The sequence below is a fragment of the Pantherophis guttatus genome, chromosome 5 (genome assembly GCF_059756535.1).
Source record: "Pantherophis guttatus breed Tessera chromosome 5, ASM5975653v1, whole genome shotgun sequence".
Taxonomy (NCBI): Eukaryota; Metazoa; Chordata; class Lepidosauria; order Squamata; family Colubridae; genus Pantherophis; species Pantherophis guttatus.
The window spans coordinates 27,931,769-27,954,657 of record NC_142067.1 but is presented as its reverse complement, the minus strand read 5'-3'; the positions used below and the strand labels follow the sequence as shown (position 1 = coordinate 27,954,657).

The following is a 22,889-nucleotide window of genomic DNA, read 5'->3' as shown; positions in this document are numbered from 1 at the left end:
TAGTCACTGACCATGTTCAGCGGGAATCATGAATGTTTCTAATGTATTTTGTGTATTTGCAGATTAAACTTTGAAAAACACTATAATTATCTATAACTGTAGTGTACCAAGTCTGGTGAGCTTGTGAAACTTTAGGACAAAGCATTTTCTTCTACAAGATGACAAATAAGTAAAAAGCAGCATAGTTTCAATGGAAAAACAGAGGTTTGTTTGCAATGAAATGAATTAGATGCAGGGCATGTCACTACAGATCTGTGTAATGTCAATGAGAGATTTGAGAATACCTTGCCAGTCCTGAGAAATTTTGCATTTGTTTGACTATGCTTGGATGCTTCTCAATTGGGAAATTGTTCTAGCATCTGGTATCAGCTCCCTTCTCTAAAAACTGATGAGTAACCAACTGAAACTTACACTTAACAGCCACTGTTTGTGGGGTTTTGTTTTTTGATTGACAATCTTGCTGAACTTGAGCAGGAAGTTCCAAAATATATATGGACAATGCTTATACCCTGATTATGAGACAGAATAGTCAAGGAATGATTAAACATATCCCATTGTTAAGAGTAAATTGCATTCATATATATACATTCACTTGGAGTCACGATCAATGAATATAGTGCAGCTTGTTTGTAGCTAAGTAAATACAAGAGACTAAGAAAGATCAGGGGAAGAAGTTTTTAAAAGAGCTGCATTTATCTTGCTCCAGATATTCATTAATAAAAAGCACTGAGAAGTTATGGATTACTCTGGTCTGAGCAACCCTATAGATTTAATTTATAGATTTCTACATTCTGTGCCTCAGTATATTTTCTTTAAGACATTATGTCTGGACTTGTCCCATACACGCAGATAAATACAGAGATATATATCAATACTATCCATTCTTATAGAGTGTAATAAATCTGGGATTGTTATTTTGTTAAATGTTATAGGCTGGTAAGCACACTTAGAATTTTAAGCACTACTTATAAATTGACTGCTATGATGGGCATGACCAGTTTCAAGACTGCTTTAGAAGTACTGCATGGTCCATCTTCCTGGCTGTTGGTAGCAGAGCAGACAGTACTGGCATAGGGCTAAGGTGAAATACAGGCTTATGACCAGTAGCCACTGGTGAAATTGTAGTAATTATTGGCTGAGGAACTCTGAGAAAGAAAGCAATAGCACACAATTCTTCACAAATAGCATTAAAACCCATGGAAAGAAGCTCACCAAAAAATAGCATCATGTTGCTTTTAAAGATGAGGGGCCCAGGTCTGGAGGTAACTATTTGGCTACAAAGAAGAACAAAGACCATTCTGAAGTAGGTCTAGACAGTATGAACAATTGCATCAAAGCCTTTGGAAAATCAAGATGCTGATTGTAGACGGGGGAGCTTGGAGCTGATTGAAAAACTTTAGGATGGAAACATGAAATGATTGCAAGAAAAGCTGGATTTTGTTAAAATTGAAATGACATGGACTAGGAAATGGATTCTATGAGTAACTGAACTAAAATAGACAGGTATGGGACATTTCCAATCAGACAAATTCAAAGTGTTCTATTCTGGAAGTGAACCCCAACGGAGCATTTATCAACGTTCAAGGATGGCCACTCAGTTTCTTGATTATACAGGTATATGCATCATCAGTGAACGATGAAATAGATGAATAATTATATGGAAAATTACCAGAAATAATAGATTCAGTACCAAAGAAGCATGTTCTAATAATTTCTTGTGACTTTAAAAGAAAAGTTGGCGAAAACCGTATATGATTAAACTAGATTAGAAACCTACAGTGATGCAGAGCCCATTTTCTATGGTATATAGAAGTCTAACACATTATTTTAATATAAAATATGGTTCTACACCTGGAAATCTCCAAATGGACAACACCATAATCTAAGAGATTATGTACCAAGATATAGAAAAGTTCTGCTGAACTATGGATACAGATGCTGGAGGCGTCTACCAGCTACAGATGCTGGTATCAGTCTACCAGCTACTAATCACAACAATACAAATACATATCTGACAGAAAAAGTCTAGAAAATTTCCAAACCCAATACCTAAAATTCATTCCATAAAATTATAACTAAACCTGGGCCTAGTGGATTGAGAATCTGAATAATTGTGGGAAGAAGTTAAAATACTATAGAAGTAAAAGAGTTAGAAAGCATGCAACAATGGATTCTGCACAGGAACAAGAGAAAGACTGACTCCTTTAATTTGTGGTGTCAGAGAAGGTTGCTTTGTGCTGTTTGAACAACCAAAAGAACCATCCATTCAGTAAATACAGGAGATCAAGCCAGAATGCTCATTGGAAGCAAGGATGTATTCAAATTGCTGGTTTTTCATCTATTACCTCAAAAAGTTTTCATTTCTATCAACAATGCTCTGACTTTTAATATTATCTGTCCCTTTACCTCCTTGATTATATTACAATTATCATTCCCCCTTTAAACATATTATACAGTATTTTTCTGTTCTGTCTTTCATGGCAATCATTCTTTTATGCATATTTTTCCAATTTGTAAGAAAAAAAATAACTTCATTATTCCACCAAACATTTTCCTGTTAACATACTTGTGGGATTCTGTAGCATAATCCTTTGTGCCTTGTTCCAAGAAGTTTCCTCAATATCTTTCCTTACATCCACTTCCCATTCATTTTCTTTTGAGATGATATTCTAATCAGGTTTTATACCTGTCTCATGCTTTCACTTTCCCAGGCATTCTTCCTTCATTTCTTTCCATTTTTTTTTCACTATCTACTTTCCCTCCAAGTTCAACTCTGGATGTTAACAAAATTTTGATCTGTCCCACTGAGCCAGTCATAACTCTCATATTGCTCACTAATTATGTCTTTCATCACAGACAATCAAATAAATAATGCTTTTATATTTGCATCCATATATACATATGAATAGACTTACATTCAAACACATTTAAAACAAACTTTTAGATGTTTTTCTAAGCAACTGCTTACCAACAATTACCATTCTTTTTCATTTAATTTTATTCCTGTATTTCTGAATTGCTCAATCAGTTTTCTATACTATGCTGTCTTTTTCCCAGTCATCCATTCATGTCATCTTGTTGAATAATTTTTTGGCTGAATTTATTCATTCAGAATGATCCACAGCGTTTTCCATAATTCTTCCATTGTTAGACTTCAATGGATGTAGCATCCAGCTGTCACCAACGTATGGGTGCATATGCTTGCACACACCCCCACCCACCTCCCCACCCCCCCACCCCCACACACATTTATAACACCCCATCCTTTCTGCCATTCATTTTAGCCATTTCATTCATAAACAAAGCATATACTTTCACTTTTATGCATGTATTCATCAACTCGACTCAACAGGATTATTAGCACCTTCATTCAGATGCTCCTCTCTCTGCTTTTTTCCCTTTTGGTTTCATAACATCACAAGATATCTATTTTTTCTTCCTTCCATTTCATTTGTTAGTTAATGCTCTTTATGTTTACTATTCTTATAATCTGAGTTTCGGTTTACTATGCAACAGGGTCATCAGATGCACCCTTAGATATTGATCTTTGCTCCCATCCTGGCTCTAAATGGTTAAGGTTTTAGACATTTTGGCTAGTATGCCTCAGTGCCCAATTTTAACCCAACCATACTTCTGCCACTATATTCAGATTATAATTTTTAATCCAAAGATTCAGCATATTATTACACATTTCCAACCTACTAGGTGGCATTGTACTAACAAACATTTTCAGTGCATGATTATTTATCCAGTGCACTTTAGACTAACTTTTGTATTTTGTGTCACCCATATACACTAAAGCCAGTTTGGTCTGTGGTTAAGGCACCAGGGTAGAAAGCAAGAGTCTGTGAGTTCTAGTTCCATTTTAGCCATGAAAGCCAGCTAGGTGATCTTGGGCTAATAACTCTCTCTTAGCCCAACTCACCTCAGAGGGTTATTGTTCTAGGAAAAATAGAAGGAGGAAATTATGTTGGATATGTTTACCACTGTGAATTATTTGTAAAACTAATGAAGGCAGAATATAATTAAGTAACAGGGATGTGGTGGCTCAGTGGCTAAGATGCTGAGTTTGTCGATCGAAAGGTCAGCAGTTCAGCGGTTCAAATCCCTAGTGCCATGTAATGGGGTGAGCTCCTGTTACTTGTCCCAGCTTCTGCCAATCTAGCAGTTCGAAAGCACGTAAAAAATGCAAGTAGAAAAATAGGGACCACCTTTGGTGGGAAGGTAACAGTGTCTGTGCACCTTTGGCGTTTAGTCATGCTGGCCACATGACCACTGATATATAAGAGCGCTGGCTCTTCGGCTTTGAAAGGGAGATGAGCACTGCCCCCTAGAGTCGGGAATGACTAGCACATATGTGCGAGGGGAACCTTCACCTTTACCTTAAATAAGTAAATAAGCAAACAAAGTAATATCTAAGACCGATCTTAAATATGGTGCTGAAAACAAACATTCCTAACTCTTAAGAGCCTTCAGGGCAACAAAGTGTTTAGACATAATTTGTTTAAGGCAAAAAACTAGGAAATGAAATATTCTACAGTCAAAGAACAGCTCCCATTACCCAATGAAATTTCTGAGAATGCAAGCTAGGACATTGTAGAATAAGGTTCAATGCCCATAGAGACTCTGTTCTCAACCACACCCTTTCAAAAATATTTCTCTTTTATTCAAGGCTTCTGTGGTTTTGGTGGAGTCAGGGTGTTTTCCGACTCTTTGTTTACTTGCAAAAAAATAAAAAATATTTTCGTTTTTAAGCTTTTGTTCTACAAATGTTAAAAGCACCAAAGCTCAGTTAGGAAGTTTCATACACAACAAAACAGCCAGTTCCAGGCCATTCCTGATTTGGAAAGAGATACCTCCACAGGTGTGTAGCTAACCTTGTTTTGAATCCCAAACCCATATGTTATAGGTGAGATATTATACTAGGATGTTGATATAAACAAGTCTAAAACATGGAATTTTTCCAATGACAGCAAACAGTTTGAGGAAGGCTGAATTAGGTAGGGATATCCCAGTCTAGCAATCCCTAAGAGGTTGGAGCTGTAACTATGATAATTTCTCAACCAGTTATTTTATTGACCATAGTGGGTGTGGAATGTTGGGAACTGTAATTCAACATATCTGAAGAGCTCTGATTTAGAAACTTTACTAGACATCTTAGAGGTCACACAGACATTTCATCCAATATCAAGACAGAACTGAACTAATTATACTGCTACATTTTTCCTCTCTCACTTTCTTTTAACTTTGTATTACTTGTGTTGTATTATGAATATTACTAGCATCAAATGTGTTAAAGAACCCTTGGGCATCTCAATTTTTTACATATTTATTGCAGCAGTCTTTAAGCCATAAGAGGTTTGTTGTTGTTTTAATGAACAGTTTTGCCGGTGAGAAAATTTAGATGTTGGCTTAGTTTTTCACTTGTTTTCTTCACTCACTTGAGAGTTTTGAAACCAAATTCACGCGCGTTTTTAAATAACTGATGGTATCAATACTAATCTGGAGCCAATTTTTAAGCCAGTAATATAGAGTTATTCTTTTCTTTTCTCCTTTCAATGCATTTTTCTGTTTGTCTTCTTCCTCCTTTAAACAAAATAAACTAATAGTGCTTTTACTATAAACAAGTTTCAGGCCTGATCCTATTGTCAAACTCCAAGGAGTTAAGAATTTAATGACTACTGGGACTACTTATCTGTTAGACTTCTTTTCCTCCCTTTTTCATCAAAATAAAAATGGCTTCTTAAAAAAGAGAAAAGAAATCCATTAGGAAGAAATAGTGGAAGGTATCAGGAACTGTGTATCTAAAAACAATTCATTTTCATGACTTCAATAAAGTAGCAATAGCACTTAGACTTATATACCACTTCATAGTGCTTTTACAGCCCTCTCCAAGTGGTTTACAGAGTCAGCCTACTGCCCCAACAATCTGGGTCTTCATTTTACCTACCTCGGAAGAATGGAAGGCTGAGTCAACCTTGAGCCTGATGACATTTGAACTGCTGAACTGCAGCTAGCAGTCAGCTAAAGTAGCCTGCATTACTGCACTCTAACCAATGCGCCACCTTGGCTCAAAAATCATTCATTCATTTTCTATAGCTGCTCATCTCACAGATGTGATTCTAGATAGCTTACAAATTTAAAACACAAAAAACAATACCCCCCCAAAAAACCAAAGTCATAGAACAAAAACCACTAAAACATATTAAAAACAACCAAAACTATTACAATTACAATTATAATTTTTTAAAAAAAAACATGATCTGAAAAGTCACAATCCAATTTACTAATTATATAGCTATTTAGAAGGCTCCAGACCACCTTTACCAGATGCCCAGGCAAGATGACAAAGCCAAATCTTCAGGCCCTTCCTACAGGCCAGAAGGTCTGGGGCCAATCTAAATTCCAGATGAGTGATGTTGCAAAGTGTAGGCACCATGGCAGAAAAAGCTTTCTTCCTGGGTCCCATTAGATGACATTTCTTAGTAGAGGGGACCTATAACATGCATCTCCTGCCAGATCTTATGAAATGGTTAGATGTAATCAGGGATAGGCAGACCCTCAAATATTCAGTACTTTATTCTTCTTTTACTTATCCATAAAAAACAAAGCAGAACACAAATTCTCCGTTTGATTTTTAGAGCTTTTCAAAAGGCATATTAGCAGCTCGCAAGCAGTGATAATTGTTCTGATGATATCTATGAAGATTCTCAGTCATCCAGGTCATGGTTGTCCCAAAGGAGGTCTTTCAAGAGGCAACTGCACTTTATGGTTTTTCTTTGAAGACATTTTGCTTCTCATCCAATAAGCTTCTTCAGCTCTGGCTGGATGGTGGGGAATGGAAGGATGAAGAAGCTTCTTGGATGAGAAGTGAAATGTCTTCAAAGAAAAACCAAAAAGTCCAGTTGTCTCTTGAAAAGCCACATTTGGGAGTCCTGATAATAGATTATTAAGCAAGAGATACTAAGAATGCTTAAATTTTTTTAAAAATAAAACAAAAAGATTAGTACACCAGCTGCTCAATGAAGAAGACAAAACATCAATAGGTAACACAGTGGAAGAACTACTCAATGTGGTTCAATTTTCTCCAACGTGTTCCACAATACGTGTTCCACCAGGAAATTGTGAAGTGTTGGATGAAGGAGCAGGATTGAAATTTGAGATTATACAAATATGTTTACAGAATACCTATTCATTTTGAAAAAGTTTAAACTTGAAGATCAAGTCAGTTACTTCTTAGAGTGTTGAAGGAATTTGATAATTGTCCAGCTGAACTGTACTATCTTTGAAAAAGAATTAGTAAAGTACCAAAGGAGTGGAGGACAGTAGAAGTTCCCCCCAAAGGGGCAAAAGAAATTTCATAAAACTCCGATTTGAAATTGATACCTAGCAATATTCTAAAGTAAATCTGTAAGGATTTAATGTATAAACGTCTTGAAAACAAAGGAGTACTTATTAGAAGCTACCAAAAATTGTGTAGAACATATCTTGGAAAACTAATATTTGATTACGTCTTTAATAGATTGTGGAATGTTATATCTATAATATCTTGACTTCAGCAAAAGATCAGACAAAATTTCTTGAAATACATTGACTAGCAAGCTGATTACTTATAGACTGCAATAAAGTGATTACATAGCTATCTTACAAAACACACTCAAAGAGTATAATTCAATAGATATCCATAAAATTGGAGAATGGTAGTAGGTGGTATGCCACAACAATAAATTTTATGTCTGACTGCAGAGAATGCTTATCGAATTTGCAGATGATTCAAAGTCAGGTAAGGTAGAACATAGAACATAGAAATAAAAAAAATATATAGTTTAAAAATAACAGAAGAAAATACAATAGATATAAGTGCAAAGTTCACAATAAAAAAAACCCAAATCAAATATACAAGTATAGGATGGCAGCCATCTGGTATACCAACTGCGCATGTGAAAGATTGTGGATGTAGTTATCTGCAATTGAATATGATCCAGCAGTGTCACATAACTGGAAAGAAGACACTCAGTTTGCATCAAGAGAAGCACAGTCTCCAAATTACAGAAAGCAATCATTCCAGTCAGTCTTGCTTTGGTTACCTTGACTAGTGAGGTTTTTTTCCAGTTTGGGACACCATATTTCATCTTGAAAAAAGGATGACTGACAAGAAACATGATAGAACTCTTTAAATATCTGAATGAATATCACATTAAAGAGAGTTGTTTTTCTCTCTTATCAAAGAGTACAAGACACAGTTGCTAGATTTATGTTACACAGAGGCAGAATCCAACTAAATGTACATAAATCTTCAGAAATGGCAAATTTGACCTATTTAATCAGGGATGTAACGTATTCTTTTATAAAAGAGTGGAATCCTTTTATGATATTTTTCTGTAAAAAAAAATGAAATGGTGATTTATGAGTTTGCTGATTTAAAAGGTTGAAAATGAGATAGAAAGGAACCATATCAGAGGTGGTATTCAGCAGGTTCTGACCAGTTCTGGAGAACCGGTAGCGGAAATTTTGAGTAGTTTGGAGAACCGGTAAATACCACCTCTGACTGGCCCAGCCCCCATCTATTCTCCACCTCCGGAGTCCCAGCTGATCAGGAGGAAATGGGGATTTTGCAGTAACCTTCCCCTGGAGTGGGGAGCGAATGGAGATTTTACAGTATTCTTCCCCTGCCACGCCCACCAAGCCACGCCCACTAAGCCACGCCACGCCCACCAAGCCACACCCACAGAGCCAGTAGTAAAAAATTTTGAATTCCACCACTGAACCATAAAATGTAATCTGAGAGAGGGATAATATGTTGGTCTGTAAGTGCTGTAAAGAACATTGGAAGTCACTTCTTTGTCTTTGTCTTTTTCTTTGTATTATCTTTCCACACAATTTTTCTTTTTCTTAGCTCTCTTTTATATATGTTATGTTTAACTTTTTATTCATGTAAAATATCCCTATTAAAATTATATTTAAGCAATAGATTTATTGAGAGTATAAGAAGAAAACAGGAATTGTGCAATGTAAAAGGACATTCTCATTTTCCCCCCATCTCATAACTAAAAAGAAACAAGAGTGCCACACTTTATCCATATGAATATCACTGAATTTCTCTTCTCCTCTGAAAGAAATTAAAAAAAAAGATTGACAAAAATTAGGGGAAAATATAGTTAGAAAAACCTGCCTAGTAGTCTTGCTTCTGCAAGTACATAAGAGAGAATGGTGGAGAAGGTGTGTAAATTCCATGGAAGATACTAAGGACTGGACTGCAGAACAGAAACTTTCAGAAGTTTAAAATATTCAACTGGAATGTTACTTTCCTGGTCTCTTTTGTTCTAGCTGCAACCAGCTCTTTGAATTATTTTTCTCAGCCAGTTCCATAACAGTGGCTGCAAAAGAGTTTCTGATGGGTGTGACTTTCTCACCCAAAAAGGTTGAATCAGGCTTGCTGTAGGCTATCTGCTATAAAATAGGAAATAACATTTTCAACCATGAAGCAGAAGCTGTAGCCCAAGGTTGAAGGAACTTCCCAGGTAGGTGTGAGAAACTATGAAAGATCTCACTCATTGCCTTTGTAGAAATGGTATAACATGCAAATAAAGTGATTCTTTTAATCCTACCACAAATAATCAGGTGAAGAAATGAATTATGAATCGAAGCATGTAGAATGGATTCCAAAATTATATCAGAATTCAACTGAGGTAGAAATACAAATATTTTCTTATAATACATTATGTGTTCAAAAGCTTAATCAACTCCTAAGTAATAATTCCCACCTAAAAAGTTAATAAAACATTTTATATGACGCATGGCTTTCTGTGAGGAATGAACATGAGAAATGCTTCCCTTAAAATACAATTCTCCAAGTGTAGTTTTAAGTAGCAAAATCAGTCCAGTTTGGCTACTATGGAGATTGGTTGGTGGGTGTCATTTTAAATACTGCATGCTTTATACATACTGCATGCTTTATACATTTTTATCCTATATATTGTGCAGGTCAGAAGGAGGGCTGAGAAAATATCTATAGACCTCTCAAATTCTGGTTATAAACTGTTTCAACTCTTCCCCTCGGGATGCAATGGCTGTTGGACATTGCATGCCAAAACAGCTAGACCCAGAGACAGGTTTTTTTCCTTGTGCCATCACTCTGCTGGACACCTAATCCTCACAGTATTGTCTTACATCTAAGTATATTTACCCATGTTGTATGCTTGTGGTACTATTATTATCCTTCTCATCTTCTCTACTACTCCCTCTTATTGGTGGTATTATTATTATCTCTTTTATTCTTTAAACATGAAACTCAGTCAACTGAACATTTAAAAATGTATCATAACTACCATTGACAGGTGCTAATGGTTGATACAGGTTGCTGCCAGCGTCCTACGTATCAACCAAGTATCTTCTTAAAATATATGATGTTCTGAGTAGTGCAGTTTTTTGCAGTTCCGCTAATGTTATTGCAGGAAGCTGCAATTTCTTGATATGTTTTGTAAAATTCTTGGACCTGGTACCAAGTGCCCGGATGACAATGGGTATCACTGTTACATTTCATCCATAGCCGTGTAGTTTCGATGGCCAGGTTCAATATTTCGTGATTTTTTCCAGTTCTTTTTCTTCGACTCTGGTGTCTCCTGGTACAGCGATACCAATAAACTGTACGCTTCGGCCCTCAACAACCATGATATCTGGTGTGTTATGTTCCAAATGATGATCCGTCTGTATTTGAAAGTCCCACAAGATCTTCACTGTATTATTATTATTATTATTATTATTATTATTATTATTATTATTATTATTATTAATTGAATATACATTGAAAGCTTTTGCACCAGAGACAAATTCCTTGTGTGTCTAATCATATTTGGCCAATAAAATATTCCATTCTATTTCATTTCATTCCATCCCTCAGAACTAAAGGATTAGACACATGTTGTTCTTTAAGACACATTATTTGCTAATGAAGTGAGAATAGGTGTTCTTCCTGTACAATTTAAAAAGTTATTGTAGATACTGTACTGTAGGATCGTTTTGTTGTGATTTTGAAGTCTTTGAAGGTTTTTATTACAGTCTGGGACATGACTGAAGATTGTATGGCTTTTAAAAGCTGTACAATCTGAAGATTGTAGGGTTTAAAAGAGGAGGAAAAGACAGCACTTTTGAAAGAACCTGCAGTATTAACACATGTATAATTCCTTTCTAGATTGCATTGCCAACCGAAGATGGCAAAAGGAGACACTGGTGTGCGATGCTTTCAGGGCTTATTAATCCTGGGAAATGTTGTCATAGGGGTAAGTAACTTAACAAAGGCTTCTTCAAAATATACCACTGTCTAGGTTCACACATTATTAAGCCATGATTTTGAAAATAATAGTTAGCTTTGTAAACTACAGTTGATTGCATTGATATATCACGATAAACCCCAAATTCTGGTTTAGAAATTGCAGAGATTCAGTTTATACAACAAGCTAAATCCAACCTAACAGATCATATTTTGCTTTAGCTGAATGCATGAATACAGTCATTCCCTTGTAAATTAATAACTGGTTGTTACAGTGTGAAGGGTTTACAAAGGTAGCAATGGACACCGAAACACAGAGGAGTTTTTTTTTTATTTATTTTTTTCATGCAGTTATTTACTACTGAGATAAAATAAACACAGTTCTGATATCAGGTTTCTCTCCCAGGTTTCCCTGTGATGACTTTCCCCATCTATCTCTTCTCCTTCCTCTCCTTCCCTTTCTGTCTCAATCCCTTGTTTCTGGGCTTGGAAAGAGAAAAAAAGAAAGGACTGAACTGGGCTGGACTGGGATTAGTGGAGTGTATTCAGTGTTGTCTGACTTTTTTCCAGTTCAGTTGAACACCTATGTTGGGGGAAGAATATATCTCAGGATCTTCTGTCCAGTTTCCCCCAAACCAGGGCTTCTCACTGGCAGCTGATTCCCTTTCTTTTCTCCAGGATCAGAGGTGGGTTTCAGCAGGTTCTGACCAGTTCTGCAGAACCGATAGTGGAAATTTTGAGTAGTTCGGAGAACCGGTAGTAAAAATTCTGACTGGCCCCACCCCCATCTGTTCTCTGCCTCCCAAGTCCCAGCTGATCAGGAGGGAATGGAGATTTTACAGTATCCTTCCCCTGGAGTGGGGAGGGAATGGAGATTTTACAGTATCCTTCCCCTGGAGTGGGGAGGGAATGGAGATTTTATAGTATCCTTCTCCTGCCATGCCCGCCAAGCCATGCCATGCCCACCAAGGCACACCCACAGAACCAGTAGTAAAAAATTTTGAAACCCACCACTGCCCAGGATCTTGGCTAACTGCAACCAGCCAGATTCCTCCTTTCTCTGCTGAGTTGTGGATCTTCAATGGAGCTTGTTCTTCTGAGCCTTCACTTCCATATTTCCAGCAAAACCATCCTTGAACCATTGCTTTTCTTTCCCCCAAACAACAACCAATACTTGTCTGGAAGTTTCACTTCACTTTCCAACTTCTCTCATCCTTCTCCCTTCCCCTTCTTTGTTCACTCCAATTTTACTCTTGCTTCGACTCTCCACTCTCTTCTGTCTCTCCAGTTTTGGGTTACATTGGCAGCATGTCCTGCAGCAACTGAGATGGCTGCTTCCCCAGAGCTCTAGTATCCAAGCCCTATATACCTCACTGCCCCAATGAAATGACACACTCAAAATCTCCCCACACCAGCTCTGGCTAGCCAGCTGGGTCAATTCATTAGGCTTCCTAATTCAGCATCTGCCTTTCAAGACTAAAGCTGCTTCTCCCCCCACCCACCGCCATTTTCTCACTCTTTATTCTAGCTCATGCCAGCAGAACAGCAGCCATACTAGGCTATAAAATCCATATGCTGCACGTAAGAGTTGAATGTAGGAAGCACTCTTATTTATTTATTTATTTTTATTATTGCATTTCGATAAATGTGCGTCTTTAGTTTAAGTTGCATGTTAGGATTAGGAGTGTGTGCGTCTGTATGCGTGTATGTGCTTGGATGTATGTGCTTCCTAATTCAGCATTACTTTGAAATGTAAAAAATGCAAATGTGTTTTTCATTTGTGGAGACAAGAATAATGGCAGAAAGAATGCCTATTGTGAATGAAAAATAGCTTCTCCATTTTCTTGTAAAAAAATCAAATAGAAAATGTCTTTGTTGAATAAAAGTATACAAAAGGGAGTATTTCTTCTAAAAAGTAATATGTGATAGATAAAATACAATTGGGATAAGTGTCATGTGACCAACATAATGGTTGGTAAAAAGAGATTGGCACCAGTTTGAGGAAACATCATTTTCCATTCCATTCTAGAACTGAAGCAAACACTTGGAAGCTGGAAGAATGGAAGCTATGCGAAATATCTATAATGCTTCCAGTCACAAATTTGTATACGTATTTTTTGATCTGGAGTATCCTTTTTATGAAAGAAAGAAGTGTGTGATTCAAATGGAGTATTCAGTTTGGCTCAGATTTTAGCCTTAAAAACAAATGCAAAAATTTAGAGAATGTTCTGGAATGACTCATGTGTCTCTCTGGTTTCAGTGTTGTGGCCTTGCGCTCATGGCTGAATGTATATTCTTTGTGTCTGATCAACACTCTCTATATCCATTGCTGGAAGCTACGGACAATGATGATATCTATGGTGCTGCCTGGATTGGGATCTTCACTGGTTTCTGTTTCTTTTGTCTATCTGTTCTTGGTATTGTTGGTGTCATAAAGTCAAGCAGGACAATGCTATTAGTGGTAAGTTTGTAGCAACAAAAGGTATTGGTGATCTTACCAACTAAGAAATACATCTGCTAGCTGTATATCTTGGTATATTCTTGTGGTTTTTGCAGAAAGGGACTTCTGAAACATTGATAATACCATGGGAGACAATAATGAATAGGTTGTCAAGGAAATACTGTGTTTGCAGAGTTTCAGAGACTGAAATCATTATATGTGCTGGCACTTCTTGCACAAATAAAAATTAATGACAGTTTTAGTTTGTTAGAAGTAGAAACTTTTTGGTGAAAGGTATTTTTGCATGGTTTGCTGTCAATCACTGTGACATGAATAAAAAAAGGGGGGAAATGATTCCCCCCCCCCTAGATCTTCAGTTTTACCATTTTAAGATGAGGCTCTTATCAAAGGCATCATAGTCACATTTCTTTAGAAAGAAAATCTTTCCATTCAGTGCAATTAAAAATTAAACAAAGTTTTTAATTGGCATATTTATGCAACCAAATATGGCAAGAGGAAAGTGATTATGATCAGAACTGCATACAGTAGCTACGTAATTTTCACAATAGTCTTGACATAATGGCTAGAGGGCTATCATGGTCTATAGACAGATAAAAATAGTTTCAAACCCAATCCAAGAAAGATGGAGCAGTTGTTAATTCAGAATCCGATGGACTGTAGGACTCTACTAGCTTTAATTCTCAATTTTAAAATCTGAGGTGGAATGGTTCCTCTTTGAATCACATATCCCTGGCCAGGAGATCTTTGCCCAGTTTCAGGTGATGCATCATTTGTGGTGGTTTTGCCTGGAATAGGATGCCCCAAGAACAATCACTCACCTAGATTACTGTAATTCTTTCTACATGAGCTTGTACTTGAAGAGTATTCAGAAATTTCAGCAGGTCCAAAATGCCCACATGCATCATGCTGAGTTTTGATACTGCATGTTATATCCTTTCTGCAAGAATTGCAGTGGTTAACAGTATATTTCTGAGTGCAATTTCAAGCACTGGTCACCAACTTTATCCCAATATAATTTTAGGCTTGGGTACCTAAGAAAGTATTATTTTTCCCAGGTAAATTCTGAGAACCCAACCGGAAAGTTGAAAAAAATACCTGCAAGGATATTTATCTACTATGAGCACAATTGGAAGAGCCTTATGATGATAATCTCTATTGGGCTTTCTCCTATGGAATATCCTGCCTCCCATTCTCATGGCCTTATAGGAAGTTGTCAATATGTGGCTCTTCCAGAAAACTTTTGGAGATAGTTTATGAACCTACCAACAGCAGAATTAGCATTATATGAATATGTGTGATATTGGTATCAATATCTATATCTGCATATATCTCAATATAGATATAGATATGCACATTGCACACACGTGATAATATATACCTACACATACAGCCTAGAAGCCAAATGAATTGAAGAAGTGAATGGATGGATGGATGGATAAACAAGACAATTTTCTATATACTTTTATAGCTTTCCTATACAATTTTAAGAAACTGAGAAATTCATTTCTATCATAATATTACTCTCAAATTAGAATATAAACTGTATTCAGACTGTCAGATGTAAATGCCTTATTCTCCAATGTGTAAATAATGTATATATGGAACATCAGAGGTTAACTTATTCTTTGGACTTTAATGTATTCATAACTTACCACTCCCATTCCTAGCTCCACCCCTTGTATATATAAGGAGCCACCCTCACCATTCTCGTCGCTTCTACCTTGAATATTCAGTGAATATAGAATGCCTATCATAATTAAAAAGAAATATATTTAAAGCTCTAACTCCTATTATCTTTATTGAGTCTGATCCTGAAAATATTGCAACAAACTGGTAGCAGAGGATGGTTAATTGACTCAATAAGTAATTAAAAATGTCCAAGAAAGATAGGCCCAACACCAGGGCCTACAGCAAAGAAATAGAAACTGATCAAGAGATGATCAACGAATCCACCAATGCGATTTCGAGAGAATCCGAAGAATACACCACTGAAGAAGAAGAACTAATGAGTGAAAATAATGACCAGAAAGAAATCGAAATAGAAAATAACGAACTCAGGTCAGAGATATTAAAGATACTAAAAAGCCAAAAGAATGATGAAAGTCTCATCGCGGACCTCCAGGAGATGCTGAAGAACAGCGGAGCAGCGAGAGAGAAAAACGTCGTTAAAGAAAAACCCAAAGATCAAAAAACCGTAAGTGAGATGACTACTGAGAAAATAGTTGTTAAAAAGAAAAGATGTGATCCCGCGCGAAATTTTGAATGGCAGCCATCTTGGTTTCAACGAACTTCAAAAGAGAATGGAGCAGAGCCAATCAAAACGCTCAGTTCAAAATTTCTGGCGCGAAAAACACTATCAGACGAAGAAAGTGAGAAAGAAGTCTCAAACTCTTCAGATGATCCAAAATCAGAAAGTGAAGACGATTTAACAAAATCTCAAGTAAAATCAGCAATGAAAACGCTTTTTGCTGCTTTTGGGCCAAGACTGAAAATTACCAAGACATCTACGAAGAAGCAAGAAATCAAACCGGCGACTCAAGACCTGCACGCTCCCATCCTGACTTCGAAAGCGACGACGCCCGAGCCCAGAGAGCCATGCCGATTTCGCCCTACACCACAGACAAGATCGAATACCAACGCACACAAAAAGAAGAAAAGAACCGTCGCCACCACCAGAACCCCAAAAACCGAGCCAGAGACCGACTCATCTGAGGAGGAGCGGATCGAGAGAGCTGAAAGGGAGAGAACCTTCCACGACGCCACCAAAGAAGAAATGAGCAACGCGCATGTGCGAAACTACGTAGACGACCCAGAAGGACTTGAACTGGCCAGAGAACCGCGCAGACTCATTGCAAGCATCCCAATGCCGTTCTGTAATTTCCTGCACTTGAGAGATCACGGACTGCCCCAGGTTGTAAGTAATGGACAGAATAATGTAGGTAACTTACCCAGTGACTTCCCAAAACTTAGAATTGATGGCATTAATTTACAAGAGTGGTACCAACAGCTTCAGGTTATTTTCATGAAAGAAAATTTACTATTCTTTATAACTAGCCCTCCAAGAAGACCTTGGACTTTAAAAATAGATTGTTTACATCATAGAGCATTTTTCATAATAATATCTAGCGTGTCTCCTGCAATGTATCATAGTATCAAACCAAACCTAACTGTATCAGAAATAATTCAATGCATGTTTAATCTATTTCACAGCGATAGCGTAGCTACAACCACAAGAATGTCTAAGGATTTCTTTTCCTCTAGAGTAAAACCAGGGGTTTCTATAAGTGAGCATTTGATAAATCTAAACAAAATAAGAGCTGAGCTACAATTGAGGGGGGAAGTGATTTCAGATCAAACAATGAAAAGTGTTATTATCAATTCACTTGATCCATCATGGGATAGCTTTATGTCACACTTAGATACCATTAATTTGGGATATTTATCCATAGAAAGTCTATCTAACAAATTGATAGCAGAAGACAATTCAAGAAAAAATCGATCCAGTAACCAAACAGACCACAAACCTTTTAGGAAAGTAGTCTTTCAAGATAAACATAATGAGGCCTTTAAATGCTACAATTGTGGATCCAGGGAACATAGTAGAAGAGACTGCCCCAAAGTCTCAAGAGAGAGACATAGACCAGAATATAGGAGCAAATATAATTACAGACAATCTTCCACAGATAGACACAAATATAGAAGTCCACCAAATTACAAAGAAGGTAGAGGGGGTAGAGAAAATTCAAAAGAGAGGAAATCTGGGTCACTGAATGGGCTAAATAAACAAGACAGCACCAGAACACAGCAGGATGAGAATAACAATTGGCTTATTGATTCTGGTGCAACAAATCACACCACCAACAACAAAAGTATATTATCTTCATTTATAGAAGATAAGTTTGTGATAAAGGTAGCTAATCAAGAAAAGGTTCAAGTACTAGGCAAAGGAAATGTGACCTTGCCTGGTCTAGGGAAAATAGAGGGGGTATTATTAATCCCAGAAATACCTCACAACATACTAAGTGCCATAAAATTAAGCAGAGAATCTGATATCAATATAGTTTTCTCAAAGGGGAAAGCAACTATAGAAAAGAACAAAACAAATGTAGGTACTGTAATGATAAAAGGAGGTCTACCCTATCTGATAACTAAAGAAAGATGTTTACATAACATTGATTCAAATATGGAAGATTGTATTGAAGCAGATGATGAAAATGTCAGTAACAGTGACAATGATGAGTGTAGAATAACTCATGATCACAAAAATACATACAAGGAAAAGAAACCAAAAATAGGTAAACCAATTCATGATGAGTGTGCTCACATCTTACACAGGAAGTTAGGACATGCAAGCTTTCCTGTAGTACAAAAAATGACTGAACACGCAGAAGGTGTCAAAATAAAAAATTGTGAAAATTATTTGGAATGCTCAGTATGTAAATCCACCAAACTAAAAACCAGTCCCAGACCAAAAAAATCTAACAGATCAACTAACAATATTTTTGATTTGGTACATATGGACTTAGTTGGTCCATTAAGTCCCTCAATTACCTATAGAAAACGTTACTTCCTAACAATAGTGGATGACTACAGCCGATATGGTTTTGTTTACACATTAAAGCACAAGGATGAAACATTTCAGAAATTTAAGGAATTCTACAAACGTATAGAAACACAACATAATATCAGAATAAAGCAAATTATGACAGATAGGGGATGTGAATTCATGTCTAAAGAATTCTCCCAATGGTTAAAGGATAGAGGAATGTTACATTTCACGTCCAATCCTTTTTCTGCATTTCAAAATGGAGTTGCAGAGAGGAAAAATTCCACACTACAAACCATGATTAGGTGCACATTAGAGGATGCTGGTTTAGGCAAACAATTTTGGTCAGAGGCATTACATTATTCGAATTACACTCAAAATAGAACCTGGTCCAGTATTGTGAATAAGACACCATATGAGGTGATGTACAATAGAAAACCCAAATTATCACACATGCACATATTTGGAGTCACTGCAGACGTACACATACCTAAACAATTGAGGAGAAAGGGAGAAAACGTATCCAGGAGATTAAGATTCATGGGATACGAAACTGGAACCAAAGGGTACAGATTTATTGATAGTAATAACAAATTTATAGTATCCAGAACAGCTGTGTTCCATGAACAGGCCAATTGGTCAAAATTGCACCTTAATGAAATATTTCCTAATAAATGTAAAGATACGATATCTTGCGAGGAAGGAACAACAGAAAATCAAAATATTAACAAAAGTAAGAACAAAACCAAAACTTGGACTAATAGTCAGCATAAAATAAAGACAGACACATTAACAAAAAAGGAAGCTAGATATTTGCATGATAACCATAGCAAGCCTGAAAGAACTATTAGAAACAATAGAAACCAAATACCAAATAAATACAAAGATTACATAATGCATATGAATGGAGAACAAATAACACCTAATACATATGAAGAAGTATTGAAACTTCCACATGAAGAAAGAGAAAAATGGGAACTAGCTATGGAAAAAGAGATGGAAAGTTTACAAGGATTAAATGTATTCACACCTGCGATCGCACCTAAGGATAAAACAATTATAGGTACCAGGTGGATTTATAAAATTAAGAACTTAGAAGGAGGCAATACCTTATACAAGGCTAGACTAGTTGCACAAGGCTATGCACAAAAATATCCAGAAGACTATACTGATACATATTCACCCACAGTGAGAACAGAGAGTGTCAAAACAGCCCTTGTAATAGCATCTGCACTCAATCTGGACGTATTCCAATATGACATACAGACTGCATACTTACATGCAAAATTAGATAAGGAAATATATGTAAGAGCACCACACAGTCAATACACTAATAAGAACGAAATTTGGTTATTAAATAAGAGTCTGTACGGATTAAAGCAATCCGGCAAAAGATGGTACGATTGCTTGGTAAAAGTACTTAAGACCATGGATTTCAACGCCACCACTGCTGATAACTGTTTCTTTGTAAAAAAGAGTAATGATCATATTGAATTTGTATTAATTTACGTGGACGATATTTTATACATTGGAAAGCATAAAGAGAGCAGGGAAATCTTTGTAAATAAGTTAAATGAACACTTCTCACTGAAATCTCTGGGTAAAGTGAATAAATACCTTGGTGTGCAAATTAACAAAACTAAAAGGGGATTCAAACTTACACAGAAAGATAAAATCATCGAACTCCTAAACAAATGTAACTTAAATAATGCCAAAACCTGTGACACCCCTATGCAAACTGATTTTCTTAGAAACACTGATGAATCTTCCCCTGAGTTTAAAGACAACACATTTTACAGATCAGTTATAGGTTCACTCCTTTATATATCTAATTGGACTAGGCCAGATATTGCATTACCTCTCAATCTATTGTCAAGATATGTTAGTAAACCAACCTTGTATCATTGGGAAGCTATCAAAAGAATTCTAAGATATCTGAAGGGTACATTAGATTTTTGTTTAATGTTGGAACCCAATAATGACAGAGATCCAAAAATTACTTGTTATGCTGATGCAGATTGGGCTGGTGATACATCATGCAGAAAGAGTACTTCTGGTTATGTTTTTCTATTGAATGATTGTCCAGTTTACTGGTATACTGGTAAACAAGAACTAGTAGCCACTTCTACTACAGAAGCGGAATATGTTTGTTTGTCCAAGGCTGCAAATAACCTTGTATGGTTCAATGATCTGATCACTGATGTTTGGAAGAAACCCACTTTACCATTTATTATGCATGAAGACAATAAAGCGGCCATTGAAATATCCAGATCCGATGCAATTGGACAAAGATCCAGGCATATTGATATAAAGTTTAAGCATGTGAGACAACTGTCTCAAGACGGATTCATTAAAGCAATACATTGCGATACTTCTGAACAATTAGCTGACATATTAACAAAACCCTTACCTTCTAAACAACACAAATATTTAACTTCTAAATTATATGTATTATATTGTCCTGAATCAGAATGTAATTGGTGTTGTGTAACGAACCGGCATTTAGAGGGGGATTTGTCAGATGTAAATGCCTTATTCTCCAATGTGTAAATAATGTATATATGGAACATCAGAGGTTAACTTATTCTTTGGACTTTAATGTATTCATAACTTACCACTCCCATTCCTAGCTCCACCCCTTGTATATATAAGGAGCCACCCTCACCATTCTCGTCGCTTCTACCTTGAATATTCAGTGAATATAGAATGCCTATCATAATTAAAAAGAAATATATTTAAAGCTCTAACTCCTATTATCTTTATTGAGTCTGATCCTGAAAATATTGCAACACAGACAAATATAGTATACAAGATGTACACATCATAAAACATGTATGTCAATATTCCTGCAATACTTTCGTGTTGCAGAAAAGAATTTAAATACTAAATTACTGTATGTATGTTGACTTCTCATTTATTCAAAAACTGTGATGGGTAGCAAAGAAATTTATAAATGGAAGAAAAGCATGATTTTGTGAGACAAAAAGAAATACAAGTAAAAAATTGTTGCAGAAAAAAAAGTAGTGCTAGAAATCCTGGATTAACATTTCCAAAAGATCCTAAATGGAGAAAGATTTAATCCCACACATAAAAATGACAAATTATTCTGAAATGTATGCAGGGCCGGATTTAGATGAAAAGAGGCCCTAGGCTATTCCACTTATGAGGCCCTTTCACCTATAGTGAAAGTGTAATTTTAATTTTGCTAACAATTTGAATGTAGGGAATGTAGGCCCCTCTTGATCTTGAGGCCCTAGGCTGAAGCCTAGTTAGCCTATAGGAAAATCCGGCCCTGAATGTATGAAAGTCAAATTGGAAATTACCAGGAAAAGATTGGACTCTTAATAGACTCTTAGTAGAGAAGCTTAGACTCTTAGGAAAATAACCTTTTCCCAAACAGCAGGATTTAGTAACTCCTCAATAGTACCTCAAGTAAATTCCAATTATACATAGCCTGTTCTCGGTTTTGACATTCAAAGTATAAAGAAACCACAGTTTAGGAGAATTGTAAAGTACTGAAAAAGTACAAACAGAAAAACAGTCTGGCATCTTGAGATTAGCAATGAAGTCATTATTATGAGAGACCTTATCTTCCTTCCCTTCTTCCCCTCCCCAAGACTTTCTAGAAATAAATATAGGTAGTTACGGGGAATTGAAATGGATTCAAATGTTAATGTAACAGTAATTTCAGACGAAATAGATCATTTTTCTTAGGTAAAGTAAATACTTCCATTATGCGATTTAAAAGACCAAAAGTTAATAATCTCTATAGTAGATTATATTATACAGACAAGGTATGTCTAAATACATACCTCATAGAAGAACCTTTTATGTGCCATCAAGTGTTTGTTCATTCTTAGTAACTAATATTTAACCCTTAGGGATATGAAATCTGAAAAATGATTTTTATGTTTTTCAATTAAGAGAAGAAATGGGAAGATAAATACATATTTATTTATAATACATATTTCATTTAAAATATCTAATATGTTAAACTTTTATTTTAAGGCCACAGGGTAATGAAATTATGACTTAAAAGTTTCAACGTGTTGAATTTTATTGGAATCTTTAGTGCAGAATGGCTTTTAAGCTTTAGTAAATTAGCAAGAACTAATCTTGAAGTTTACTAATGGTAAACTTTACACTGCATTAAAGTTGTACTACATAAATTATAAACTTCCTAATGTATGTTAAGCAGAGCACTACACAAAGCTAGTTGTATGGCAATGCCCAACTAGTTTTTAATTTTTGTGAAAATATTTTGCAAAAAACAGGAAAATCATTCAGCAGACTTTGGCATAAACCCTCCTGTTGATTTTATGTCCAATTTTCTTCAGACATAGAAACTGATGCGCTATAAGACTGATTGAGTTTTTATTGGTAGCAGCAAGGTTTGTTATTTCAAAACATCAGAAAATGGATGCATTTAAAATGGTGTTAAAAAGATGGGAAATAGCTTTATCTCAAATCATTAGCACTTCAGCGAAGAGTTTTGAAATACTATATAAATTGGGATAGATACATTATATTGAAGTTTGGGCATCATTTCTTAAGTATATTAATAAAGCTGTTCCTAAAATTATCCTTCTGTGCAGAAATTTCATTCTGGGATG

General features: G+C 36.0%; 1 protein-coding gene across 2 annotated transcripts in view; it reads left to right on the top strand.

Moving 5' to 3' along the window:
- The window catches only part of UPK1B (uroplakin 1B), a 35,913-nt gene that overhangs the window by 2,600 nt on the left and 10,424 nt on the right, over positions 1 to 22,889 (top strand). Inside the window, exons 1-3 of one of the 2 annotated variants that reach the window (XM_034411520.3) lie at positions 4,805 to 4,864; positions 11,192 to 11,279; positions 13,530 to 13,730. In XM_034411520.3, coding sequence (XP_034267411.2) covers positions 11,211 to 11,279; positions 13,530 to 13,730 — 270 coding nt within the window. In that variant the 5' untranslated portion in view covers positions 4,805 to 4,864; positions 11,192 to 11,210. Of the gene's footprint in view, positions 1 to 4,804; positions 4,865 to 11,191; positions 11,280 to 13,529; positions 13,731 to 22,889 lie in introns of those variants that run through there. The other variant, XM_034411513.2, reaches the window with a different exon arrangement.